Source organism: Petromyzon marinus, chromosome 4, assembly GCF_048934315.1.
Source record: "Petromyzon marinus isolate PM22_M1 ecotype Great Lakes invasive population chromosome 4, UKy_Petmar_22M1.pri1.0, whole genome shotgun sequence".
NCBI lineage: Eukaryota > Metazoa > Chordata > Hyperoartia > Petromyzontiformes > Petromyzontidae > Petromyzon > Petromyzon marinus.
The window spans coordinates 954,615-978,964 of record NC_133670.1 but is presented as its reverse complement, the minus strand read 5'-3'; the positions used below and the strand labels follow the sequence as shown (position 1 = coordinate 978,964).

General features: G+C 47.9%; 1 protein-coding gene across 3 annotated transcripts in view; it reads right to left on the bottom strand.

Moving 5' to 3' along the window:
- Positions 1–124: 124 nt before the first annotated feature.
- URB1 (URB1 ribosome biogenesis factor) overlaps positions 125–24,350 on the bottom strand; it is a 67,586-nt gene continuing 43,360 nt past the window's right edge. For 2 of the 3 annotated variants that reach the window (XM_032946573.2, XM_032946574.2), the window contains exons 26-42: positions 22,709–22,868; positions 20,189–20,247; positions 19,422–19,573; positions 19,054–19,164; positions 17,278–17,341; positions 15,713–15,881; positions 13,824–13,920; positions 13,168–13,328; positions 10,168–10,279; positions 7,926–8,032; positions 7,438–7,572; positions 6,499–6,608; positions 5,664–5,870; positions 3,982–4,187; positions 2,517–3,073; positions 2,055–2,148; positions 125–1,167 (exon numbers count right to left, since the gene is read on the bottom strand). In XM_032946573.2, the coding sequence (XP_032802464.2) occupies positions 959–1,167; positions 2,055–2,148; positions 2,517–3,073; positions 3,982–4,187; positions 5,664–5,870; positions 6,499–6,608; positions 7,438–7,572; positions 7,926–8,032; positions 10,168–10,279; positions 13,168–13,328; positions 13,824–13,920; positions 15,713–15,881; positions 17,278–17,341; positions 19,054–19,164; positions 19,422–19,573; positions 20,189–20,247; positions 22,709–22,868 (2,710 nt within the window). In that variant the 3' untranslated portion in view covers positions 125–958. The remainder of the gene's footprint in view (positions 1,168–2,054; positions 2,149–2,516; positions 3,074–3,981; positions 4,188–5,663; positions 5,871–6,498; positions 6,609–7,437; positions 7,573–7,925; positions 8,033–10,167; positions 10,280–13,167; positions 13,329–13,823; positions 13,921–15,712; positions 15,882–17,277; positions 17,342–19,053; positions 19,165–19,421; positions 19,574–20,188; positions 20,248–22,708; positions 22,869–24,350) is intronic. The other variant, XM_032946575.2, reaches the window with a different exon arrangement.

Sequence of the window (24,350 nt, the reverse complement as noted above, 5' to 3'; positions counted from 1 at the left end):
TTTGTTATCCTACAGCCAACTTTCACTCCCCTTTCAAGAGCTTCATCATCAGGCAAATATGAGAATGCTTCATCAGTTTTCCTTCATCCATCACTGAATAAGAATACTCATTGTGACTTGTAGGTGACATGTTTCTTGCTTTATTAAGACCTGACAGTGTTGTGCATAATGATGTCGCATACAGTATAACGTTACAAGCACAAATAATAATAAAAAAAGGCGAATTACAAGACTGGTAACCAACGACATGAATTCAAATGTAAAAACAGCACATTTAAGACACATTATAGGGGGTATTTTTTTTTAATACCCATCGACATGCAAGCGAGCATTGCTGTGTTGGCAAAAAGCACTTAGGATACCCAATTAAGGCACTCAGTTGTCGGCGTGAACTTGCATTGCCATTTGCATGTCACATCTGCATGTCATTGTATGTGCCACTTGCCCGAACGTGAGTGGAGCAATGGCAGTAATCCAGCACCGTGGGTGCGGTGAGGGCCAGTGGATCTAAATCGTGAAACCTCAAACCTGCTGGGCTGCGAGTTCGCCATCTGCTGGCTTGCCAGGGTGTGATTGCAGCAGGATAATCTCCATCTGTATGCCATATGTATGGGGATTGGGTGATACCCCCCCACCACCACTCGCACGTGTGGGTTTTCTCCAGGTACTCCAGTCACCTCTCACGTGTATAAACAATCATGAATGGAGTTGGCTCAATATAGGACAGCAGACGTTGGGCAATTGTTGGCGCTGATTTTGGCTGCCTTCCATATTGTCTGTGGCTTTCCAATGCCTCTGAAACCAACGAAAACTGTGCAGCGTGTTACAAGTTTGCGCATTTATGTTCATCTATTTAAAAAACCCAGTGCCTTTCAATGTGAGCCTGTCATCAGTAATGATTCCCTCCCTCCTTAAAAAAATCTTTAGAAATAATAAAAACATCGTAGGGCAGCGAAGGCTACTCTTGCTTCAGTGCCTCGCGCATCTCACTCAGCAGCAGCGACAGGGAGCGCGAATGCTTCTTCACGCTTGGCTCCTCGCTCGTGAAGGGAGGCGTGTTCCTCTCGAGCTGCAGGAAGCTGTCGAGGTGCGATCGGAGGTGAGGGCTGTCGCCCATCCCAAGCCAGGACTCGCGCACACACAGGGAGATCAGGTACCACGCCGCCTCTGAAGCAGAACGCGGAACCAATTAGCAAAATGTGACGCCCAAGATTAATTTCAAACATGTTCAGGCATTCCCCCTCACAACCGCCATTCACATCTTCGCTCAAAATGCAGCGATTATTTTCAGTTACATATAAAGTGATAAAAAACACTGTAAACATAACGTGACTCTCACCCACTCGCATGCACACGTGTCATCGCTTGTGGAGGTGCCAGATTTGCCATGGGCCGGTAGTGAGATGGCCCAGGCCGGCGGTGCATTTACCACTTGTTGCGGAAGTTTCCTAATCGAATCCGGCAGGCCGCCCAGGTTAATATTTTCGGCGAATGAACCACAAATAGGCACCTGTCTGCTTCATAGTGGACGTTAAAGATCCCTTAATGCCATCGAAATTGAGTTGGCCATAGTGTGTGCTGGCGTCGTGATCAACATTTAAAAAATAACTTGCAAATCACTCATTTAAACTATTAACTAAACAAAGTTTTCTTTTACCAGGTAAGGCTCATTGAGCTATCTAGCTCTTTTTCAGAAGCGACCTGGCCACAAATGAAAGCTCAACGAAGTGGCTTATCATGTGGAACAGTTAAAGCAGCTAAATACTCTAAATACTCAATTGGGAGATGCATATAAATGATCGCCACAACCATCCCCCCCACTCCTACTGCGAAAAACTTGTCAGGTTCCTCCTAAAAAAGGAGTCCTGAGACTTGGTGAGGCTTGCCCGAGTGAACAAGCAGAAGAAACCAAATCTAATCGATTGATCTATGAAGGGTTCTTATCTCCCCAAACCTTCCCCTCAGTGAAGCAGAACAATGTTTAGCCAGAGAGAAGTACCAGCAGCAGCGAGCTCTTCAGGAGTTGAACCGATGGAAAGGGTTGGACGGCTTACCTTTGTCCGCCACAGCGTTGGCAAGCTTGGGCAGTGAGCGGGTGCACAGCGACGGAATGCTGCCCGCAGGGGATGGAGGCTTCTCTCTGCCAGTCTGCCAAGACAGTTATGAACTGAAATCAGCTGTGAATAATGAATGCAAGAGTATACATGAGGGACTGTGTGATGCCTTGCTGTGGTCCGGGATTGTTGTTGTTGTTTAGCTGAATTGCCCCAGGATTGCATTTTGTTTTTACAAATCGGCAGGGATTTCTGTACTTGTGCAATTTGTAGAAATAAACTAGCATCTGCTTACCTTTTCTCTATTTTGCACTCCTATCGTTTATTTTAATTTTTTGTTGATGTAACTCGCTGGACATCTGTGAAAAAGAGCTTCATAGCTCATCAGATTCCTCCTCCAGCCTAAAAAACAATTATTCTGATTCTGCAAGAATTCAAATCGAAGTAGGCATTCCATTTTACCTCAACAGACCGATCCAAGAAGCTCAAGAACAGCTCCGCGAACGCTTGCATGGTTTGCAGGCGACTTCCGCACATCTCTTGACAAAAGTGACCCTCAGCCAGACCGTGGTAGAGCTGCAACAATCTACGCAAAACCAAACTCTCCGACAACACGGCGTCGAGCAATGTCACTTGGGACGTGACGCCTCCTGTCAGCCATTTCAAGATGCAGAGCGCCGACCCCGGCTTTTCGGAGATCATTGCGGACAGAAAGGTTTCGTCGGAAAACAGCCAGTGCAGCGTGAGGCTCAGAGTCTCCGCGGTGCCGCCCGGGGGTTTGCGCTCCAAGCCGAGGGGAGGCGACCCGGGACGTTCGGGCACAGGGCTCCAGAACGTGATGCAGCGCGCCAGGGCCAGGCGGCTTGTCGACAACAGCGCTGCGCAGGCGGCGCTGTCTCGGCCTCCACCCTCTGCCCCCTCTACCCCCTCCTCCTCCTCCTCCCGCTGGAGCTGCTGCTCTGCTCCACGCAAGGCAGACTTTGGTGCTCGCTTCCTCATCCCCATTTCGAGGCCAATGTCTGTGGAGATAAAAACAGGTTACAGTTTTAAAATAGGCAACAACAACAACCAACAGGTGTCCATTTGGTGTTTAAACTTCTTAACACCTCTTGTATTAGTGCCTGAAAGAGTTCAATTTTTTAAATCTTGATATCGACAAAAAGGGTCCCACCGATATAATTGCTCAACATGAGCTATCAATGCTTTGATATTTGCATTGCCTTTGTGCTGTTCCTCGTTGTTCCTTGGTCCAACACCAGTGAGACAAGGCCATAATTACAACGATGATAATGGATCAAATGAACGCTACAATATCCATTTTTGTGCACATTTAAACGTTCATGTTCTTTGTTTTATTCAGAGAGTCCCACCAATTACTTATGTACCCAGGAAAGCCACACCGAGTCAAAATACTATTATTCAGGAGGGCCCTGCATCGGGATGTTTGGCCAATACACTACTTATCGTGTGCTTTTCTCACTCTAATATTTTTTAATGTTTATTGTTGTAACTCCTGCTGGACATCTGTGAAAAAGAGCTTCATAGCTCATCAGATTCCTCCGAGAGTCTAAATAAAGATTCTGTTTCTGGAACAACAGTTAACAACACACAAAGGTGTGCAGAACTGCACGTACAAAAGCTTTCAGTCTTATCCAGACCACCAGCTTAAAACAGCAGAATTTATGGACATTTTATCGTTTAGAACTACCAATTCATCCAGTTCTTTGAGCTGCTACATTCCTACAAGTGTACATTTTTAGCTATGGGAGGAAACAGGAGAACCCAGAGGAAACCCATGCAGAACAGGGGGAGAGAATACAAACTCCACGCGGAAAGACACCCGAGTCAGAAATCGAAGCCAGGCGCCTCTCGCTGCAAGGTGCAAGCGTCACCACTGCTTCAACAGTGGTAGGAGACCACAACTGACCCCTGGCTGCCGCTTGCTCGAAGGCGAAGGTGGGCAGGTGATGTGGAAGTTTTGCGCTGCTTGAAACTCGCGCCCACGCGAATAGCAGCAGCTGGATGTCATGCGAGGTCAAGGGTGAAGGGTCGTGGGTGAAGCGAGACCTGGCGACCAGCAGCGACTCCAGCGTGCACACGCAACGGGAGAACGCGAGGCAGTGGAGGTGCGAGCTGGCAGGGAGACACCAGAGGAGGACTCACACTCAATATCGTGTTCTTTCATTATCAAGACAAAAACTACAAGGAAAATGTAAATAATTATTCATGGATGAACAATAATATAATTAATTCCTTCTCGTTAATCGGCGCGTACTCCACGCTTTGACACGCGCTTCACAAACACCGTAGTAATTAAACAAAATACAGTCATACTTCGGTATAAGACCGCTTTGGAATATGTCGAATTGAGTATACGTCGTGTTTTGACCAGTCACCGTGTACCCGCGTATACCCCGTTCACGACTGAAACAAAGCGCCGCTCCTCAGTCTGCCTGTACAGTAGATCTCGTTAAGTGCACAACCCCTGCTATAACTGTGAATTTTCACGTGTTTTTGTCATTTTAATGTATATATGCATTTTAGTAATAAGTAGTGTCTACATTATGCCATATAAAATATAATTTCTTCTACTCTGGAATAGATTATTTCCATTCCCTTTATTTCTTATGGGAAAAATTCGTTTGGTATATACGCCATTTTCGGTATAAGTCCTACCTTCTGGTACGAATTAACGACGTATACCGAGGTACCACGGTATATGGAAAAAAAGTGAACAGTGTGCAAAGAAGAATGGGGAGAATTACATTGAGACACACTCAAAGACAGAAGGAGGAACACATGGTTTAGAGAACACGCATGCAGGTTGATGACATCAGCCAAACTATTGAGAGAAGTGAGTGGACAAGGGTAGTACGCGTCGTAGTTAGAAGTGATCGATGGGCGATGGTCAACAATAAGAACAGAGCGGCAGCAACGGAATGGAAGGTCACCAAGAGGGAGATGTAGCGATGTGAGATCAGTTCATGTGCCAGTGCTGGGTGGATCGTCGCATTACAGGACTGTGAGAGGTGGTGGCTGGTGGGGAGTGAGACCTTTATCCAGCAGTGGATTGATCAATGCTGACGACGTTGATGTTGAAATGAGAATTGGTTCAAATATAGGGGCACAAATGACAAGAATTGCTCCGCTCTACGGCGAGTCCTCGCTTTGCATGTAGCGTTCACACAACGTGTTTTCACTATAACGTGGCTCTTCCATGAGGGAACCATTTCACACAACGCGAAACTCACCATTATAACGCAGAACGTGCACCATTATAACGTGGAATGCGCACTGTTATAATGTGGACGCACACCGTTATATCGCGGTTTCTGAGCGGTCGACGACGAACTATTTTCTTGAGCTGCGCAGCTGAGTGGTACAGTGATACAGTACGTAGAATGATACATTAACGTGGTGGTGTACCCTCAGTTATTTGTCCCGCCATCTCAGTGGTGTGTGTAGTGCATCGTATCTTACCAAACTTCATCATTACATCATTTTTTTGTTTTTGCTTAAAGCAGCACTTTTAAGGATACGCGTCAACCAACGCCACATGAAACGAGGACTCACTAACTATTAAACACAGTGCCGCCTCTCCAGCTGTACCTGTTGTGTTGCAAAAGCGTGAGCAGGACGTGCAAGAACTCGTCGATGATTTCCAGCGAGATGGCGTGTTTGGTTTTGCCGGCGCCGCTTCGTCCCCCAGTCTCACTGCCGCCACCCTGCTGCTCCTCCTCTGCTGCTGCTCCGACGCTGAGCCACAGGCGGTGCAGCAGCTCCACCAGGGAACCCAACGCCCGGCTGCTCACGGCGCTGCCACGCCAGCAAGAAGGCGTCGTTAGATACCGCTGGCATTCGACAATCAACTACCGAAACCCTGTCGGGCTGCGAGGCGAGGTGGCCAGGTGGCAGCAAGTGGGTTCGTGAACCCATTTGTGCGGAGTTATATCCCCCCCCCTCGTTTGTGTGGGGATTCTTTTCTCTTCGGGCATTTGGTTTCATCCAACACTGAACGTAAAATTCACTGATAAGGATGAGCCAAATATCCCCAATGCAGGAGCCTTGGAAATTTTTTTTAAGATTCTGCGATGCTTTCCGAGGTAAATAAAATGCATTGTCACTGTTTTTTACATTTACCCATGAAAACCTCACTGAGTCTCAAGACTTTTTTTCAGGAGGGTCCTGCCAGGTTTTCGCAGTCGGGATAAATTTTGCTGCTGCTACGTGTGATCCCTTTTGAGTAAATTTCAGGTAATTTTTCTACACCGGAATGTTTGGCCAATGCCAGTGACATTGTAAGGGAGGAAACCGGAGAACCCAGAGCAAACCCGCATAGAACAGGGGGGAAAAACATACAAACACCACTCAAAAAGGGGCCTGAGGGAGAGGATGGTAGAGGCTGTGCGGTGGAGAGGAGGAGGTGCTGGGGGGTGAGACTCACGGGCGCGACACAAGGACAGCGAGCCATGCCAGCAGGCCGCCCTCGTGGACGAGGCTGGACGCCGCTCGCGGGACAGCAGCCGCCCGGGACAGCACTCTCACCACGTGCTCCTGGGGTTGACACACAGAGCGTGTACAAAACACAGTGCGGTCACAACTCACCCGTGAACACAACACACGCACAGCATGTACAAAACACACATCATGTTCACAACACACACACGCGGCACACACAACACACATACGCATTCACTACACATACGCAATACTACGCATTCACAACAGGCACACGCGTTGACAACCCATACGCGCATACACAACACATACATATTCACAACACACACGCAATACTACGCATTCACAACACGTATACGCGTTCACAACACACACGCGGGCGTTCATAACACACACGCGCGTTCATAACACACACGCGCGTTCATAACACGCGCGCGTTCATAACACGCGCGCGTTCATAACACACACGCGCGTTCATAACACACACGCGCGTTCATAACACGCGCGCGTTCATAACACGCACGCGTTCATAACACACACGCGCGTTCATAACACACACGCGCGTTCATAACACGCGCGCGTTCATAACACGCGCGCGTTCATAACACACACGCGCGCATTCATAACACACACGCGCGCGTTCATAACACACACGCGCGCGTTCATAACACACACGCGCGCGTTCATAACACACACGCGCGCGTTCATAACACACACACGCGCGTTCATAACATACACACGGACGCGCTCATATCATGCACACGCGTTCACAACACACACACACGCGCGTTCATAACACACATGCGTTTACAACACACACGCAATACTACGCATTCAAACCACACACAAGCGTTCACAATGCACACACAATACTATGCATTCACAACATACACTGTGGGAGAGCAACTGGGAAGTGGGTGAGTACCTGGGTGGCGAGGGAGCTCAGGGGGCTGGTGTGATGAGCCATAAGAATGCTGAGTACTCGCTGCTGGGCACAGACCATGAGGCTGGCCCGGTCACGCAGCCCTTTGGCGAGCAGGCCCAATGACCATTCGCGCTCCTGTGGGTTAAGCGGCAACACAGGACACAACACTTTGGGAGGAAAACGGAGAACCCGGAGGCAACCCATGCAGAACAGGGGGAGAACGTACAGACTCGACACAGAAAGGCACCTGAGTTGGGAGTTGAATCCAGGCCGTGCTTGCTGCTGTGAGGAGCGAGCGTCACTACCTCCCCCACTTGAGCGAAGGCGCCGCGCGTTTGTGTAAACAACGGATGATGGGTATCAAGCGGCAGCAGCGACTGCGTTTTGGGGGGTTGCGATCCCACCCTGCAAAATCTCCCGAGACAAGGCAACGCGGTGGTGGCGGCGGTGGTGTGCTGCAGGCCTGGCGGTCGTGTGCGTTTACCCACCTCCACATCTTGGCTGAAGAAGAACTTGTAAAACGCTGGAATCTTCTTCGAGTCCAGATATTGATGCGAGAGCAAGAAAATGTTGATTCGCGAGTACATGTGGTGTTCTGGAAAAACGAGAGCCGATATGGCGTCAGTCCTCGCTCACGTAACATCGACTCATGGCCAACAGCACGCACGGCCGCACGGTGGCCGCGCGGTGACCGCGCTTAATGCGGGGGTTTTGCGTTCCTGAGGACTGCCGCGTGAAGTGATTCACGTTAAGCGAGGAGAGTGATTTTCCCGTAAGGAATAATGGTAAAGGTTCGGGTGTCGTTCCAGTATGTTGTTTTATTATACTACAGTACTGGTACTACAGTGCCAGAGCACCTGCTCCTAGCATCACCTCACAGTGCTGCCAACAACCCACAGCTCTCAGAAGAGTCATCCGTCATGTGCTAGACTGGTGTTATAGTGAGTAGTCCATCATGTGCTAGACTCGCGTTATAGCGAGTAGTCCGTCAAGCGCTAGACTCACGTTATAGCGAGTAATCCGTCAAGCACTAGACTCACGTTATAGCGAGTAGTCCGTCATGCGCTTGACTCACAATATAGCGTGTAGTCCGTTAAGCGTTAGACTCACGTTATAGTGAGTAGTCCGTCAAGCGCTAGACTCACCTTATAGTGAGTAGTGCGTCAAGCGCTAGACTCACGTTATAGCGAGTAGTCCATCATGCGCTTGACTCACAATATAGCGTGTAGTCCGTCAAGCGCTAGACTCACGTTATAGTGAGTAGTCCGTCAAGCGCTAGACTCACGTTGTAGCGAGTAGTCCGTCATGTGCTAAACTCACGTTATAGTGAGTAGTCTGTCAAGCGCTAGACTCACGTTATAGCGAGTAGTCCGTCAAGCGCTAGACTCACGTTATAGCGAGTAGTCCGTCATGCGCTTGACTCACGTTATCGTGAGTAGTCCGTCAAGCGCTAGACTCACGTTATAGCGAGTAGTCTGTCATGCGCTTGACTCACGTTATAGTGAGTAGTCCGTCAAGCGCTAGACTCACGTTATAGTGAGTAGTCTGTCATGTGCTTGACTCACGTTATCGTGAGTAGTCCGTCAAGCGCTAGACTCACGTTATAGCGAGTAGTCTGTCATGCGCTTGACTCACGTTATAGTGAGTAGTCCGTCAAGCGCTAGACTCACGTTATAGTGAGTAGTCTGTCATGTGCTTGACTCACGTTATCGTGAGTAGTCCGTCAAGCGCTAGACTCACGTTATAGCGAGTAGTCCATCACGCGCTTGACTCACGTTGTAGCGAGTAGTCCGTCAAGCGCTAGACTCACGTTATAGTGAGTAGTCTGTCATGTGCTTGACTCACGTTATCGTGAGTAGTCCGTCAAGCGCTAGACTCACGTTATAGCGAGTAGTCCGTCAAGCGCTTGACTCACGTTATAGTGAGTAGTGCGTCAAGCGCTAGACTCACGTTGTAGCCAGTAGTCCGTCAAGCGCTAGACTCACGTTATAGCGAGTAGTCTGTCAAGCGCTAGACTCACGTTATAGCGAGTAGTCCGTCAAGCGCTAGACTCACATTATAGTGAGTAGTCTGTCAAGCGCTTGACTCACGTTGTAGCGAGTAGTCCATCACGCGCTTGACTCACGTTATCGTGAGTAGTCTGTCAAGCGCTAGACTCAAATTATAGCGAGTAGTCCGTCACGCGCTGCCACTGCTGTACATACAATCCGGATAAGGTTGAGCCACGTGCACAGGAGCGGCCTCCGCTCTTGGATTTCACCAAACGTGGAGGAGATTTTACTGTTCACATTTTCTCCCCCCACATGTCCGAGATATGTTTACTATCATGCTTCTTTACACCATTGAAAGTTTAACAGAATCCCAAGATTATTTTAATGGAGGGTCCTGCCAAGTTATCACGGGAGGGGGTCATGTTGCTGCTGCTGTGTAATCCCAATTGCATAACGTGTAGTCTAACGTCTCAATATTGGGTTGTTTGGCCAATGCCAGTGACGGTGTGTGTGTTTTTTTTAGCTATGGCAGAAAACTAGAGAACCTGGAGGAAACCCACGCATAACAGGGGGAAAGCTTACAGGCTACTGCACCAAGGCTGTTGAGCTTAGAAACAAGCACATAGGGCATTCTAAACAATAACACCAAAAGCGCTTTCAAAACGCAAACCCAAACCAGTTCGATCATCCATCTCCCGACTCCAAACGAATGAGAACCACCGTGCCGTGCGCGCTGTACCTGGCTTAAGCAACAGAGCTGCCGTGTCGGCCAGGAATGTAGTCGCGATGCAGCTCAGCCGCATGTTAGGCTGCGTCACGCCGTTCCGCACAAACTCAAGCAGATAGAGGAGCTGTGGGGACAGAAAAGGGGCAGAGAGGGGACACACTCACGGCTCACTCACGTCCGCGTGGCTCACTCATCTGTGGCTCACTCGCACTCACGCACTATCCTCCACTCCAGGGCCCTTGACACGTTCAACACGAAACACGTGGAGCCCACGCCACGAGCCGAGGGTGCGATGCCAATGCGACTCGGTGATGCGGGATTGCGGGTGGAGTGACGCAAATCGTGTTAGACGCTGAACGTAACGCTTACCACTCTGTTATTATAATCATCAGCATTGTGCTTGTTAACCCACGAAAGTCTAAAGACTCATTATGAGGAAGGTCCCGTCAAGTTTTCGCGGCAGAGGGGATGTCGCTGCTGTATGTGATCCCAACTGAGTGATTTGCAATATAATTTTTCAGCATTGGGATGTAATGGCTAATACTAGTACCAGTGTGTGTTTTAGTTTTGGGAAGAAACTAGAGACCCCGGAGCAAATCCATGCAGAACAGGTAGAGAACATACAGACTCCACACAGAACTGCACCTGAGTCGGGAATCGAACCCAGAAATTTGTTGCTGTGAGGCGTGAGCATCACCAATGTGCCACCGCCCTACTGCCCCGACAACTAGTTCCTTAAATTGTGTAAAGTTAACAAAAATTTAATAACGATTTTGGTACCTCTGCTAACAAAATGGATTACACGTGAAGTTACAGGTGGCACTGGGGCTACAGAGCAAATACCTGGCAAAAAACAAGTTACGAAGCCTCGTGATTTCAGAGCGAGTCCGATCACTCAACTTGAAAAGGGGAAGAGGAACCGAGGACAGAGGGAGAAGGTCAGGCATGGGGCAATGGCGCACAGAGGGTTCGGGAACCGTGCGCTCCTGTGTGCCAGTGAGTTAGCTACAAATAAGGACTTCCGCACGGGTAAAATGTGTGTATGTATGTCTGTTGAACTTCTTTTGCACCGTACGCAGCCATCCATGCTAATCGGAGGAGAGGGGGTTGGGCAACAAAATAAATGCAAAAAGCAATACGAAAGAAATTAGTTGCCCAAGTAGATTATTTAAAAGTGCATAGCTCCAGTGGCTTCCTACCATCGGAAGTGCATTCCAGACGGCCGAATAAGCGCAGATGAAAGCACGCAATGCGGTGGCCGTTGTTGTTCGATGGCAAGCCAAAAGCCACTGCGAGGATGACCGAAGTTTCCGTGATGGTTTATGCTCCTTGTTCGAGAGCAACAAGGTATTGTGGTTCATAAACGGTCACAGGACCTAAATCTAGCTATATGTGCGTTGACCCACCAAACATCACTGCTTCCCCCAGTACTGGATTGCAGGCATGTGCAGAGCCACCACACCACCCAAACCGGACTTGCCCCAAGGTTACACGAGGGGATGCAGACGCGTGCACGTGTCTCGTGCTCACGTGCCGCATTTCTCTACCAGCAAATGCATGCATGTGCGCTGCTCACAACACGTAACACACGTGACCTCTGCAAAGTTAAATTCAAGAATTTGGAGTCGACCAAAATTTGAGTTTGCATTCGAATCATTCAATAAAATGTTGACAATACAGTAAGTCCTCCTTTAACGCGGTAACTGCGTTAAACAATTTCACCATAAATGAGGCAACAACGTTTGCGAGATACGATAAACTGCTCTGTGTACGCCGCTGTTGTTACTATATCATTCCGCGCACTGTATCACTATACCTCTATTCTTTGGTTCTTTCAGTAAAGTCACGTAGAAATAAATTAAATTAAATAATATAATACGATGTTTCGATTGCAACACAAGCAACCATCATCAGGTACAAATGAATGAGAAAACAAACATAGTAAACTTGGAAATATAATGCAATACAACACAGAGTCGGCTAACAAAACAGACAACACGTTCTTCCAAAGATTGCTAAATTTGAGAGAGAGAGACAAAACATAGACACGGAGACACACAGACAGACACAGAAGCAGAGAGAGACTCACACAGAGACAAACAGAGAGACACACACACATAGGCACACAGAAAGACAACGTCTTTGTGTCGAGGCCTAAATAGATAGAGAGGGGGGGGGTTGGGGCAGTGGGGGAGTTGTGTGGAATTCCTGCCCATAGAGGCCGGAGGAGAGAATGGACCCATAAACAAGCACGGTAGAAAACAAATTTAGTAAAATTAGGAAGTGTAATGCAATGCAACATAGAGAGTCGGTTAGCACACAGTTAAATTTAAGGCCTCGACACAGAGACGTTGTCTTTCTGTGTGCCTTTGTGTGTGTGTCTCTGTATCTGTGTGAGTCTCTCTGCTTGTGTGTCTGTCTGTGTGTCTCCGTGTCTATGTTTTGTCTCTCTCTAAAATTTAGCAATCTTTGAAATAACGTAATCAACCTGACCTTGCGCTAATTGTGTTTTGACCGACCGTCTGTGTTGCGTTATATGGTTTCCAAATCTTGCTAAAACCTGTTTGATTTAGTGTGCTCCCACATTTCTTTCGCTCTGTATCCCCTGTTGTATCTGTGTCTGTATATATATCTGCTGTTATGTGTCTCCTCTCTCTCGTAAACTTAGCTCTTCAGTACCTGATGATGATTGCTTGTGTTGCAATCGAAACGTCGTACACTATTATGTTATTTTATTATTTCTACGTGACTTTACCGAAAAAAAACAAAGAATAATTCCTGCAGTCACGAAAGCTCCAAATTCAAGTTTGAAATTTATAGTAGCCAAATACTTAAAAAATGTGGAGGATGGAAGAAATCGGCGGACGCTAAGAAAAATGCATTTGACCACGCTGAGAGAAACATGCAAACTTCAAACGTGCAGCAGGCGTCAGGGTCGGGATTGAACCTGCAACTTCCTGCATACCAGGCGAGGGAGTTAACATCTCGACACCGCTGGCGACCCATTCTCACCTGAGGCTTCTCAGGGAAGTGGGAGCCCTCCAGCTGGCTGTGGAAGAGTGCGAGGACGTGGTAGCAGGCGCCGCGCAGGGCGGGGTGCAGGCTCGCCAGCCCTGCAAACACAAGGCCGAGCCCGTGCACCTCCACGAAGCGCCGACAGTCGACGGCGCACTCTGTGGGGGAGTGCGCGCACACAAACGCATGCAGCGTGGACTTTGCAGGTCGGCTCGTTGCGGTGCAACGGTAAAGCTGGTGCGTTTAATCCGAAAGTGGAAATTACGCTCGAAAAATTCCATCGTGACAGCAAAGTTAATGCAGCTGGAAACAAATAACTTGCTTACTCGTCCCTACTGGAAAAAGAGCTTCATAGCTCATTGTATTGCTCCAGTCTAAATATAGATTATGATTCTGGAATAAGAGCTAACACACACAGGTGTGCAGCACTGCACATACAAAAGCTTTCAGCCTTACCTAGACTACCAGCTCAAAAAAGATAAATGTGTGGGTATTTTATCATTTAGAACCAACAATTCATTCAGTTATTTTGAGCTGCCGCACACTTGCATGCCTTGTTAAATCTACACAGCTAGGAACACCTACGTGTGACAGCGTGTCAGGCTACCCAGCCAGGAACAACTGCGCGGGACGGCGTGAGAGTGAGGCTGTACCGGGAACCAGGATGGCACTGAAGAGAGGCAGCAGGAACGCGGGGTCGTACAAGTGGCTGCCTCCTGCTACGCAGAACTCCTCTTCCTCTTGTAGGGTCTACGACGGCACGCAGCGTCTCTCATTCACCCACCCGACCATATCCGTCCAGCACTCGCCGAGCTGCATTGGCTTATAAGGTCGCACTCATTGCACACAAGATACCTGCCACAAATGAACCACAATATCTTACTGATCTCAAGGATCATAATTCATCACGCGAACTCCGGTCATGCTCACAGGAGCGACTTTTGGCGAGTGATCGAACAAAGGCGGTCACCCGCATCGTGCACATTCAGATGCGCTTTTGCGGCCTTCTGGAACGCTACTTCCTTCTGAAATTAAGAAGCCACTAGAGCTTTGCACTTTTAAATCTAGATTTGAAAACTAATTTCTTGAGAAATGCTCTCTGCGTTTATTTTTTTTTATCCTTCCCCGCACCTCCGAATAGCACGGTTAACCATGTACGGGGCGAAAGAAGTTCAACATGGACAAATACATACACCCACCCAGCGGGGATGGACGATCTCGAAATTGTCAACATCGCCATCAACACCTCTGAACCACCGCTCGACCAACCGCGAGGTGGCGTTATGGCCCAGCGGTAGCAACAAGCGAGTCGATAAGGGAGGTCACGTGCGGTGGGGTAAATTTAGTATGGCACTCCCACCTATTTCAACAATGTTTGCCCAGCATGGAGGAGGAGGCCAAATACTCTATATAAGGGCTCTCCAGAGCTCCCTCTCATGGAGTGCCCTCTACCAGAAATGGCAGCGTGATCAAGAAATTTGAAAGGCTGCAACTTTACCTTTCCAAACTGCAATGTTACACAACCGTTAAGCCACATCACAGTTGGATTACCCAGCAGTGATTGCCCCCGACTGGCAGACTAATGCCCATGGGGGCAGGCCAGGTCATGGGTCACCTCTCGCCTACAGGGATAGCTGCCAATAGGGGTGCCACTTTTCAAATGTGTTGAGATGAGATGTGATGGAAGTAAAGGAGGGCGGCTCTCTTATCAAAAACAAATAATTATTGTAATGAAACTAGAGCCTGCATGCAGTGCGGATGCACTATTGGCCACGGGAGGTAATGACAGGGGTATTAGTTGTGAGTGCGAAGGGACGGGTGGCTACGGGAATGATCGAGAAGGGAGCGTGGTCAGGAAATGATCGAGAAGGGAGCGTGGTCAGGTGATGGAAGAGGACGGTAGAGTCTGCCGGTGGAGCGTCCAGAGTCAGCGAGAATGATCGAGAAAGGGGGCATGGCCTCGGTTGGTACATAAGGGAGATGCGCGGGAGACTCGGGGCTGTTGCAGTGGGGATCTCTGCCTGATGTCAATTGAATGTGTCTTCAATCAAGTGCCATCTCAAGAGAATTATTATTACGGTAAGTCTTCACTACAACGCGGTTCTTCCATTCGGGAAAACTTTTCATATACCACGGAACGCGCACCTTTATAACGCGGTTTCTGAGCGGTCAAAGGTGAACTACTTTCTTGAGCTGCATGGCTGAGAGGTACAATGAGACAGTACACGGACTGATACAGTAACACGGTGCTGTATCCTCAATTATTAGTCCTACGATCTCACCGCGTGTCCGTACATTGTTTCTCGCCAAACATTATCATTACTAGATTACTTATGGGGAAATTGTTTTCGCTTAAACACAGGAATGCATCGACCGAGTTAAACGAGGAGTTCCAGTACAGCCGATTGCTAAAAGCTCAACTACATGGTGATGCACTCTCATCGTAAACAGAGAAAAGTCATTGAATAAAATGTTACGTCAAAGCACCACCGTTCGTTTACTCGTCTAACTGCGGCGCGCTGGTGCAGGCGCAAGCACTTACGTCAGGCAGCAGAGTGCGGTGCAGTGGGAAGTTGACGGCCGTCTCGTACATGCGCCCTGCATCCAGTAAGCCCAGAATGCGGTCTGGGCTCGGCAGCTGCCACAGCGAGCGGCCGAGAGTGCGCCGCGTCGCGTGCAGGCTCACAGCCTCCGGGCCCCACATCAGCAGCCTTCGCACACGCACACACAAAGGTCCCCAGTATAGCCTCAGTAGACTGTTAGGGCAAGTGCTGTTAAAGAGTAGCACCTATGAAGGCCAGCACGGTACACGAGGGGATGGGTGGCCAGCACCACACCAAGCTGCTTTGTATCCCCAGTGGAGATATTTATGCACTGCAGCAGGTACTCATTTCAGGCTGAGTCGACCTAGGGGAGGCCCATGACCGGTTCAGACAATCGTCACTAGTGTTGGCCGTGAGTAGGATTCGAACTCGGGTCGCCAGGTTTGTAGCGTAATGCGCAAACCACTGCAACACCAGCCACACACACAGTGAGGTATACATAGAGATTATAGACATAGGTACAACAAATACAGACACATAACAGCCGCCATTCACAACTAAGTGGCGATGATGTCAACAACGCGCTTATGCCATGCTACGTGCACTTTAAGGCCACGTGAAGTGTCGAAAGTTCCCTAGCAGGACGTCATGGGACAGACCCAGGTGCCATGGGTTGACTGACTCAGATGACTGGCAGATGCACCACCTGTGTCACCCTACTTTGCCAACTTACTGTGTTTTAACTGCCTGGCGCTCCGCTAAGTGGTGATGACATCACCCTCGAGCTACAGTGCTTGACGATTGAACGGGGCAGTTCTTTTCATGTCCAAAGTCACTCTCAAAAGTGTGACCATCCTTGTCTCAAAACTTGTTTTTTATTAATTTATTATTACTACTACGCCTGCTCGCTCAGAAAAGCCTCCCAGCATCTCTAGAGTATGAATATATAGTCTCTAGACACTTTCAGCACGGTCTTGCCAAGTTTTTGTAGTAGGAGGTGTTGTTGCTGCTGTGTAATTTTAAGGAAATATTCAGCATCTTGATGCATGGCCAATACCAGTTACATTTTATGGGGGTGTTTTTTCAGCTATGGAAAGAAATCGGAGAACTCGAAGGAAGCCCATGCCAAACAAGGGGAGAGCACACAAACTCTACACAGAAAGGCATACGAGTCAGGAATCGAACCCAGAAGCTTCTTGCTGTGAGACACCAGGTGTTACCACTGCCCCACCAGCCCTGCCTCCCAGGATCACAATTCAATTCGAGAACAGTGGTTTTTACCATCTCGTTTCCAGTCTCACCTGAACGTAACAGCACATTTGCGAATGTATTACATAATCGGATGCTGCCGTGGGGTCAAGATGAGCCCGATGGACTCACAATCCAGAGGTCATCTTTTCAACCTCTGGGCGAAGCAGTTGAAAATGGCAAAACACGTATCTTAAATTCCTACCCCCCCCCCCGCTCTTGTGCCCACCCTGCGATGTCAAGGGGTTCACCAAAGTGAGTCGCTTGGTATGTTGCATGCGGTGCGGTAAAGTGTTGGGTGCGTGGCGGCAATCACCTGAAATCCAGCAGACTCAGGTTGTTATTTTCGTAGATTCGCATGAGCAGCAGTAAACACTGGTCTGAAAAAAACAAGGCAATACAAGTGTTATGCATAATTGTTACTGCATTACACGTTTAGTACAGCAAACTCTTGCCCATCAAGTATCTGTGTAGAGTACTGTACACTATAGGAAAAAAAATCGTGGATGGCTGAACCTCACTGCCTCCTCACTGGAGTCCGAGAACACCATGTCACCTGGGACCCGCGATGGGCCGCTTGGGAGACAAGATGGAGACAAGACGGCACCGTGTGTTCTTCCGTGGTAGCATCATCGCAAGCAGGGTAGTTATTTTATTTTATACCTACGTGACTTTACCGAAAGAACCAAAGAATACAGTTATAACACGTAAAGGAATTTCGCGGTAAACTGCGAATGGGTGAGCAATATCTATGGAACCTTTTTGCGAGTATTAAATATGATATAGCTGCTCAACTCGAGCTATTAATGCTTTGATACAGGCACTGCCTTTGTAATGTTTGCCTTTTGGCATTCTCTGGTCTAACATCAGTGAGACAAGGCCATAAAGAAGGCGCTGTCTGGTGTAGGCCAATCAGTTATTTTGTTATTTTCTTTGAACCTATCTACGTGACTTTACCGAAAGACCCAAAGAATATGATTAGGCCAATCAGTTTCAAATAAAATGCATATATATCAGAGAATGTTTGTTTGCATGTTTTGCCACACAAAAGGTATCTATTTGGCATTCGACCATCTTAATACCTCTTGTTTTAGTGCCAGAAAGGGTTAAACCTATTCTCATTTGTACCTCAATTAATTTGGTGACAAACCGCAAAACTGCAATAGCTAAACCCGCGAGAGGGAAATGTTTGCTGTACTGTGGCGCTCCGTTGGGCCGAAGCACACAAATCCTCTTGAGTACGGATGGATATCAGTGGGACAGGATTACGCGAAGCATTTTTTTTCTCAATTTGATCAAAACTCTCGAGTTGGGGCACCATCCTTGGCCAAGTTCTCCAAGTGCCGTTACAGTCCACGGAAGTTTGAAACTACGCAGGTGAGTCTGTGTGTTAAAGGGTTAACATAAACTCCACATCGATGCTGCTAAATAGCGCACAGCCATGCAGCTGTGACAGACACGGATGCAAAGGGCATTGCTGGGATTAGTATTGTCAACGCAACATAATCAGAATATGTATTTATACTGGAGGAATCTGATGAGCTATAAAGTTATTTTCACAGATGTCCAGTAAGGGCGGGTCAGAACGTTACAACAAACAATACAAAAACACGATAGGAGTGCAGAGTATAGGAAAGGTAGGAAATCACAAAAAAAAACTATTTTTTTTTTACCAGGCTAAGCCCACTGAGCTAATAGCTTATTTTTTTTCAGAAGCGACCTGGTCACAAATTATAGTTCAACAAAGTGGCTTAACAGGTTTAAATCTCTATAGCACGGGTCAGGGGCTCCTGAGTAACCGCTACCATCGGGGTCGAGATCTGCGAAGAGGACTCTGTCCGATGATGAACCATCACGAAATGCGTTCGTTAGGATTGTTTTAAGCTCGGCGGTGAGTGAGCGGAAGCAATGGGCAGTTCAGCACTTGCTAGCGTGACCATGTCGTTCGTTTGGCCTTGGTCGGGTAGCGGAGGGCTCTTACCTGCAAAAATTAGACTAAATCGTTAGGCGGCCTCGCCCAAGTCAATTCTGAGTCATAGTATTGGCTGCGAAAACCTACACTACGTGTCGAGTGAAATAACGGAGCCTCTACCTGTCTCGCTGAGAGTCGCAGTGTAGGCTCCAAGCAGCAGGGCGAAGTGATGGATGTCACAGATGTTCGGACACTTCTGGACCAAAGTAAATAGCAACTTGACCAGTGCACCTGTGAAGCAATGATGATGACCGACGTTTATTATTATCACAATACTTTAGTACAGTTGGTACAGTTGGTGTTTGTGCCATTCTTAATTGCGATATGGACATCACCGCCACTATGTGGCAAATGGCGATAACTGCTATTGTTGTTGATGTGGGTGGGTGAGAGGGAGGGAAGGAAGAGGGAAGCAGGGAGGCAGAGAGGCATGGAGGGAGGAGGCAGGGAGGGAGGCAGGGAGGGAGGCAGGGAGGGCCCCATGCTACCTCTGGCCAGCTGCTCCCCACTCAGCAGGATGGGCAGGAAGAGCGAGTGGCCCGTCACCATGGTGTGCAGCACGCCGGGAGCGAGCACCGTGGAGCAAGATTCTATCACCTTGGTAACAGTTGCCAGGGTTACAGGATCATCATAGCGATGCCTGTGCACACACGCACAAAAAAGATCCCCCTATAGCAAGTGTTTTTAGCAATTACCTATGAAGACTGGCACAGCACATGAGAGGGTGGGTGGCCAGCACAACACCTGGCAGCCTTTGTTTCCCCAGTGCTGATGTTTATGCACCACACCAGGTACTTATTTGAGGCCATGTTGAACTAGGAAAGGCCCAGGACCAGTTCAGATAATCATCACTGGTGTTGGCCGTGAGCAGGAATCGAACTCGGGGTGCCGGGTTCATAGTGAAGCACACTAACCACTGTATTACCACTCCTCACACAAACATGTGCAGCACACACATACGGCGCAGCACACACAACACAAAGATCCTCGTTGAACCTTTGGTGACCATGGAGTCAAGCTTTGTTCATGAAAGCCGATTATGGCTTATGTGGCAAACGGGAGGGTAAAGTGGTCAGCACCGTACCTGGTCACCCTTATCTACTGAGTACTGGGGCTAACGCGTTGTGTCGGGAACCCATTTTGTGCTCAGCCAACCCAGGAGAGGCCCAAGCCTGATTCAGACACCCCGTGTCACTAATGGCTGGGAAAAAAAATAATAAATTCTGCATTAAGAATAGCATTCACTCTGTCTTACTTCAGGGCTGTCTTCATAAATGTGTTCCACAGCTTTGCTGGAAGTTCCACGTCTGAGGCCTAGGGAAGGAAAAGCGACAACGCTTGAATGTGTGGAGGGTAGTGGGTAGCACGTGGGAAGCAGGCATCGCAGGTACTGTGGGCGCGGGTGCCAAAAATGATCTCACAACGTCCAGAAAGGCTACACATAGTAGTAGGCTCTTGTGACCAATATTATTCATTCGAACGTTTTTTTGGGTTAACTGAAATAAACACAAAAACACAAGCCAAACATGCTCTGCACACAACAGAAAACCACACCAGCGTGCACACTACAGCTCCTGTACACAACACAAGCACCGTTAATTGCATGCCTATTCATGTCACTATTGATTAACTGTGACAAACCCAACCAGTAACATGTGTAGTGAGTCCAACTGAGCTGCAAACGTTGTCTTGGGAACAACACTTTATTTCACCAACTCAACATAACATAACACAACCTACACTTGGGTGTTAAATGCCCATCTAGCCACACTACGGCAGAACTAAACACGGTTCGCTATCCCGGTCCGGACCACAAGCTGGGTCCCGGACCGTGTGGCTAGAGGCTTCTTTAACCCGACGTGGATCTTCTTCACCAGCAACCCGAAGAACCCCGAGCCCCTCACGGGGCCCCTCGTTATAATCGGCCTGGGCTGGGGCTGGCTCCGCCTCTCGCCCCGCCCACCTTCTACATCTCTCGGGCTCTTTCCCGAAGGCTCCCGAGAGCTTTTTTATACCACGTGACCGCCCGGCGGCTCCCGTCCACCGGTGGCCGCCCTCCAATATCATCCGGTCACGGGTCGGCAGGTCAACCAGCGTATCATGCCCCAACGTAACCCTGGCTGGCTGACACTCCCTCTCGCTCCCTCACCGGCAGCCCGCACCGCACACTGTACGTGGTGCTTCCGTGCTGACCAGCACTCACCCAAGCCCTGCTAGGGCTGGTACTATGCCCAGTAAGTGGGCTACACATAATGCCAACACATTATCCGCCGTGGCTTCGTAAGCCCGGCACCACACATTGACATTCACAGTCACTACACATGTACTGCATAATTTCACAAGAACACAATCAAGTACAGTTTACATGAATATAACCCCCTGGGATCTTTGCACTTGGTAAGGTACACAGTGATAACATGACCTTCCTCTATTTAAGACCGGAAAGACGAATAATTCTTCACATTTCTGGAAATCGCCTGCCGATGCTGTTGTTATAATCACCGGCGAAACATCATTAACTCTCAACGAAACTAAAAACGAAACTATATTATTTTACTAGGTCAGGCGCACTGAGCTATAAAGCTCTTCGTCAGAAGCGATCTGGCTAGAAATGATATACCAACGAAGTGGCCTATCACGTGAAAATTTATAGCAGTCAAATACTATAAACGCATTTTTTAAAATTTGGAGGGTAAACCTGGGGGACCAGGAAAAAAAATCCTTGGAGAGAGAGAGTGACACACAAACTCCAAATATACAGGCATCAGGGTTGTGATAGAACCCACAACCTCCTGTATACCAGGCGAGGTAGTTAACATATCGATACATAATAGAAAAAACGCATTAAAGAGAAAACGTCATGTGAAAACCGCACGTTAAATGGGTGATATTATGTAATTATGATTTTCTATTTCTACGTGACTTTACCGAAAGAACCAAAGAATAATTCCCGCAGTCACGAAAGTGCCAAATCAAGTTTGAACCACCTCTACGGGGAGGTTTTAAGTTTGTTTTTCTCTCTCTCTGTGTCTCGTTGTTGTCTCTCTCTGCTCTTGTCTGTCTTTGTGTCTCCGTGTATGTGCCTCATCTCTCTCTCAAATTTCACACTTAACTTATAATTGAGCAATCTTTGGAATAACGTAATCAACCAGGCCATGTGCTAATTGTGTGTTAACCGACTCTCTGTGTTGCATTACATTACATTTCCAAATTTTACTTAGTTTGTTTGATTTAGTGTTGCCTTCGTCTCTCTCTGTCTCCCCTCGGTTGTTGCTCTCTCCTCCAGCGGTGTCACCGGATCTCCCATTGCAGGATCTCTCATTGACATGCTAATTCCTCTAACCTCCCCCCCCCCCCTCTCTCTCTGTCCCCCCTCTCTACCTATTTAAGGCCTCGACACGGAGGCGTTGTTTCTCTGTGTCTCTGTGTTAACTCTTTCCGCTTATGTGTCTGTATATGTGTCTCCGGTTCTGTGTCTTATCTCTCTCTTAAATCTAGAAATCTTTAGAATAACGAAATCAACCAGGTAGGGTGTTGACTGTTATGTTAGCCGACTATCTGCGCTGTATTGCATTATATTTCTAAGTTTACTAGGTTTGTTTCTCTTTCATTTGTACCTGATGATGATTGCTTGCGTTGCAATCGAAGCGTCGTATGATATTATGTAATTTATTATTTTCTATTTCTACGTGACTTTACCGAAAGAACCAAAGAGTAATTCCTGCAGTCACGAAAGCGCCAAATCAAGTTTGGGGATTCACTGCTCAGTACCCACCAGGAGTTTCTGAAGGCGGTTGAGAACGTGCGTTTCAAAACATTTGTCGCGCTCTTGTTTGGCGCTGAAGGTGGTGATTAAACAGCGGACACAGGCCTCGGCCACGCGATCTTCGACACCGCGGAAAGGGCCGGGCAGCAGGACGTCCACCACCTCCCACCTGCACGCATGCAGCCACGCAGGGAGGAACGCACGCGTCCATCGCACGGAACGTGGTGCTTCAAGCTCGCCGCAACGTGGGCACATTTCACCTGCCAGACAATGACGACTAAATAACACGATGAAAACAAGAATAGGCTGCTTTACCTTTTCTGGCAATAATAGACGAGGTATTAAGATGTTCAAACACCAAATATCCACCTATCGCAAGGCATCGAGTCTGCATTAATCATGCATAATTATTCTGGTAAACATGTAAACACACATGCTTTGATAATGTAACAACACATTTAATTCTAACATTTATCAGTGAACGCAGAGAAGCTACAGATACATAATAATGATCATAAAAGTTGTTCTGTACTCGGAAAATCCCCATCGAAATTCAAGCCTCTATTGAGGGAGGTTGCGATTTGGGGCGTTTGTCCCAATTCCTCACACGCTGGAAGAGACTCGCACACCCACAGAACACCCACAGGTACGTGGGGACGTCGCTCGAAATCCTAACAGAGCATAAGCCTATTTCCTGTAATGCCTCCTCCTGTTCACATTGTAGCCCAGAAGCTGGGGAGTGTCACGCAGGGCCTGAAGGCACAGGCCTGTAGGCGAGTGGTTTCGAAGATGATCCGGTTGATTGCCTTTGGATAAGACCATCTCCGTTCTCTGAAGCCACTAGGACGTAAGTTAGTAGGCAGATGGAGGGATACAAAACTTGAGGTTCATCACCAGATCTGGAAACATCACCAATGTATTTATATGGATGCATTCAATCAGGCCAGATGATTGTTTTATTCAAATCTCATTAATAAAGGAGTTGGTAACTCTAGAACTCTATTCTCTATCCTTGAGCAGATGCTGAAACCATCAACTGGTGTTAACCACAATAGTTGCAGTGCTCAATATAATGTTTTTTTCTGGAGTCATTTGATTCAATTCAGAGTAATATTGTTTGCTCTGTTATTACTGAGCTTTAGCTGACCTCATCTTGTGTTCTCAGGCTCTGTTTTAAGTACGTTTACCCCAACAATCCCTTCTTCTTTCGCTGTCTCGATATTCCATATTATCTGTCCATTGGTTTTGTTCCTTAGTAGACACCTCTCTTATCACTGGATTAATGCCAGTGTCACTTGAACTGGCTTCTATTTCACCATTATCAAAGCCAGGTCGTGACTACAATGATGTGCTAAACTACAGGTCGATTTTACACCTCCCGTTTCTGTCAAAAAATATTGGAATGTGTGGTAGCTCAGCAATTACAGGATCATCTTACAAACTACTACATATTTGAGCCATTTCAGTCTTCATTTAGGCCACTGCACAGTACTGAGACAGCACTTGTTAAGGTGGTCAATGATATTTTAATGACCGCCAATTCGGGCTTATTTTCCATCCTGGTGCTGTTGGATCGTAGTACAGTGTTCAATACTGTTGAGCATCATGTTATGCTCAAGCGCTGCGAGACCCTGGTTGGCATCAGTGGTGC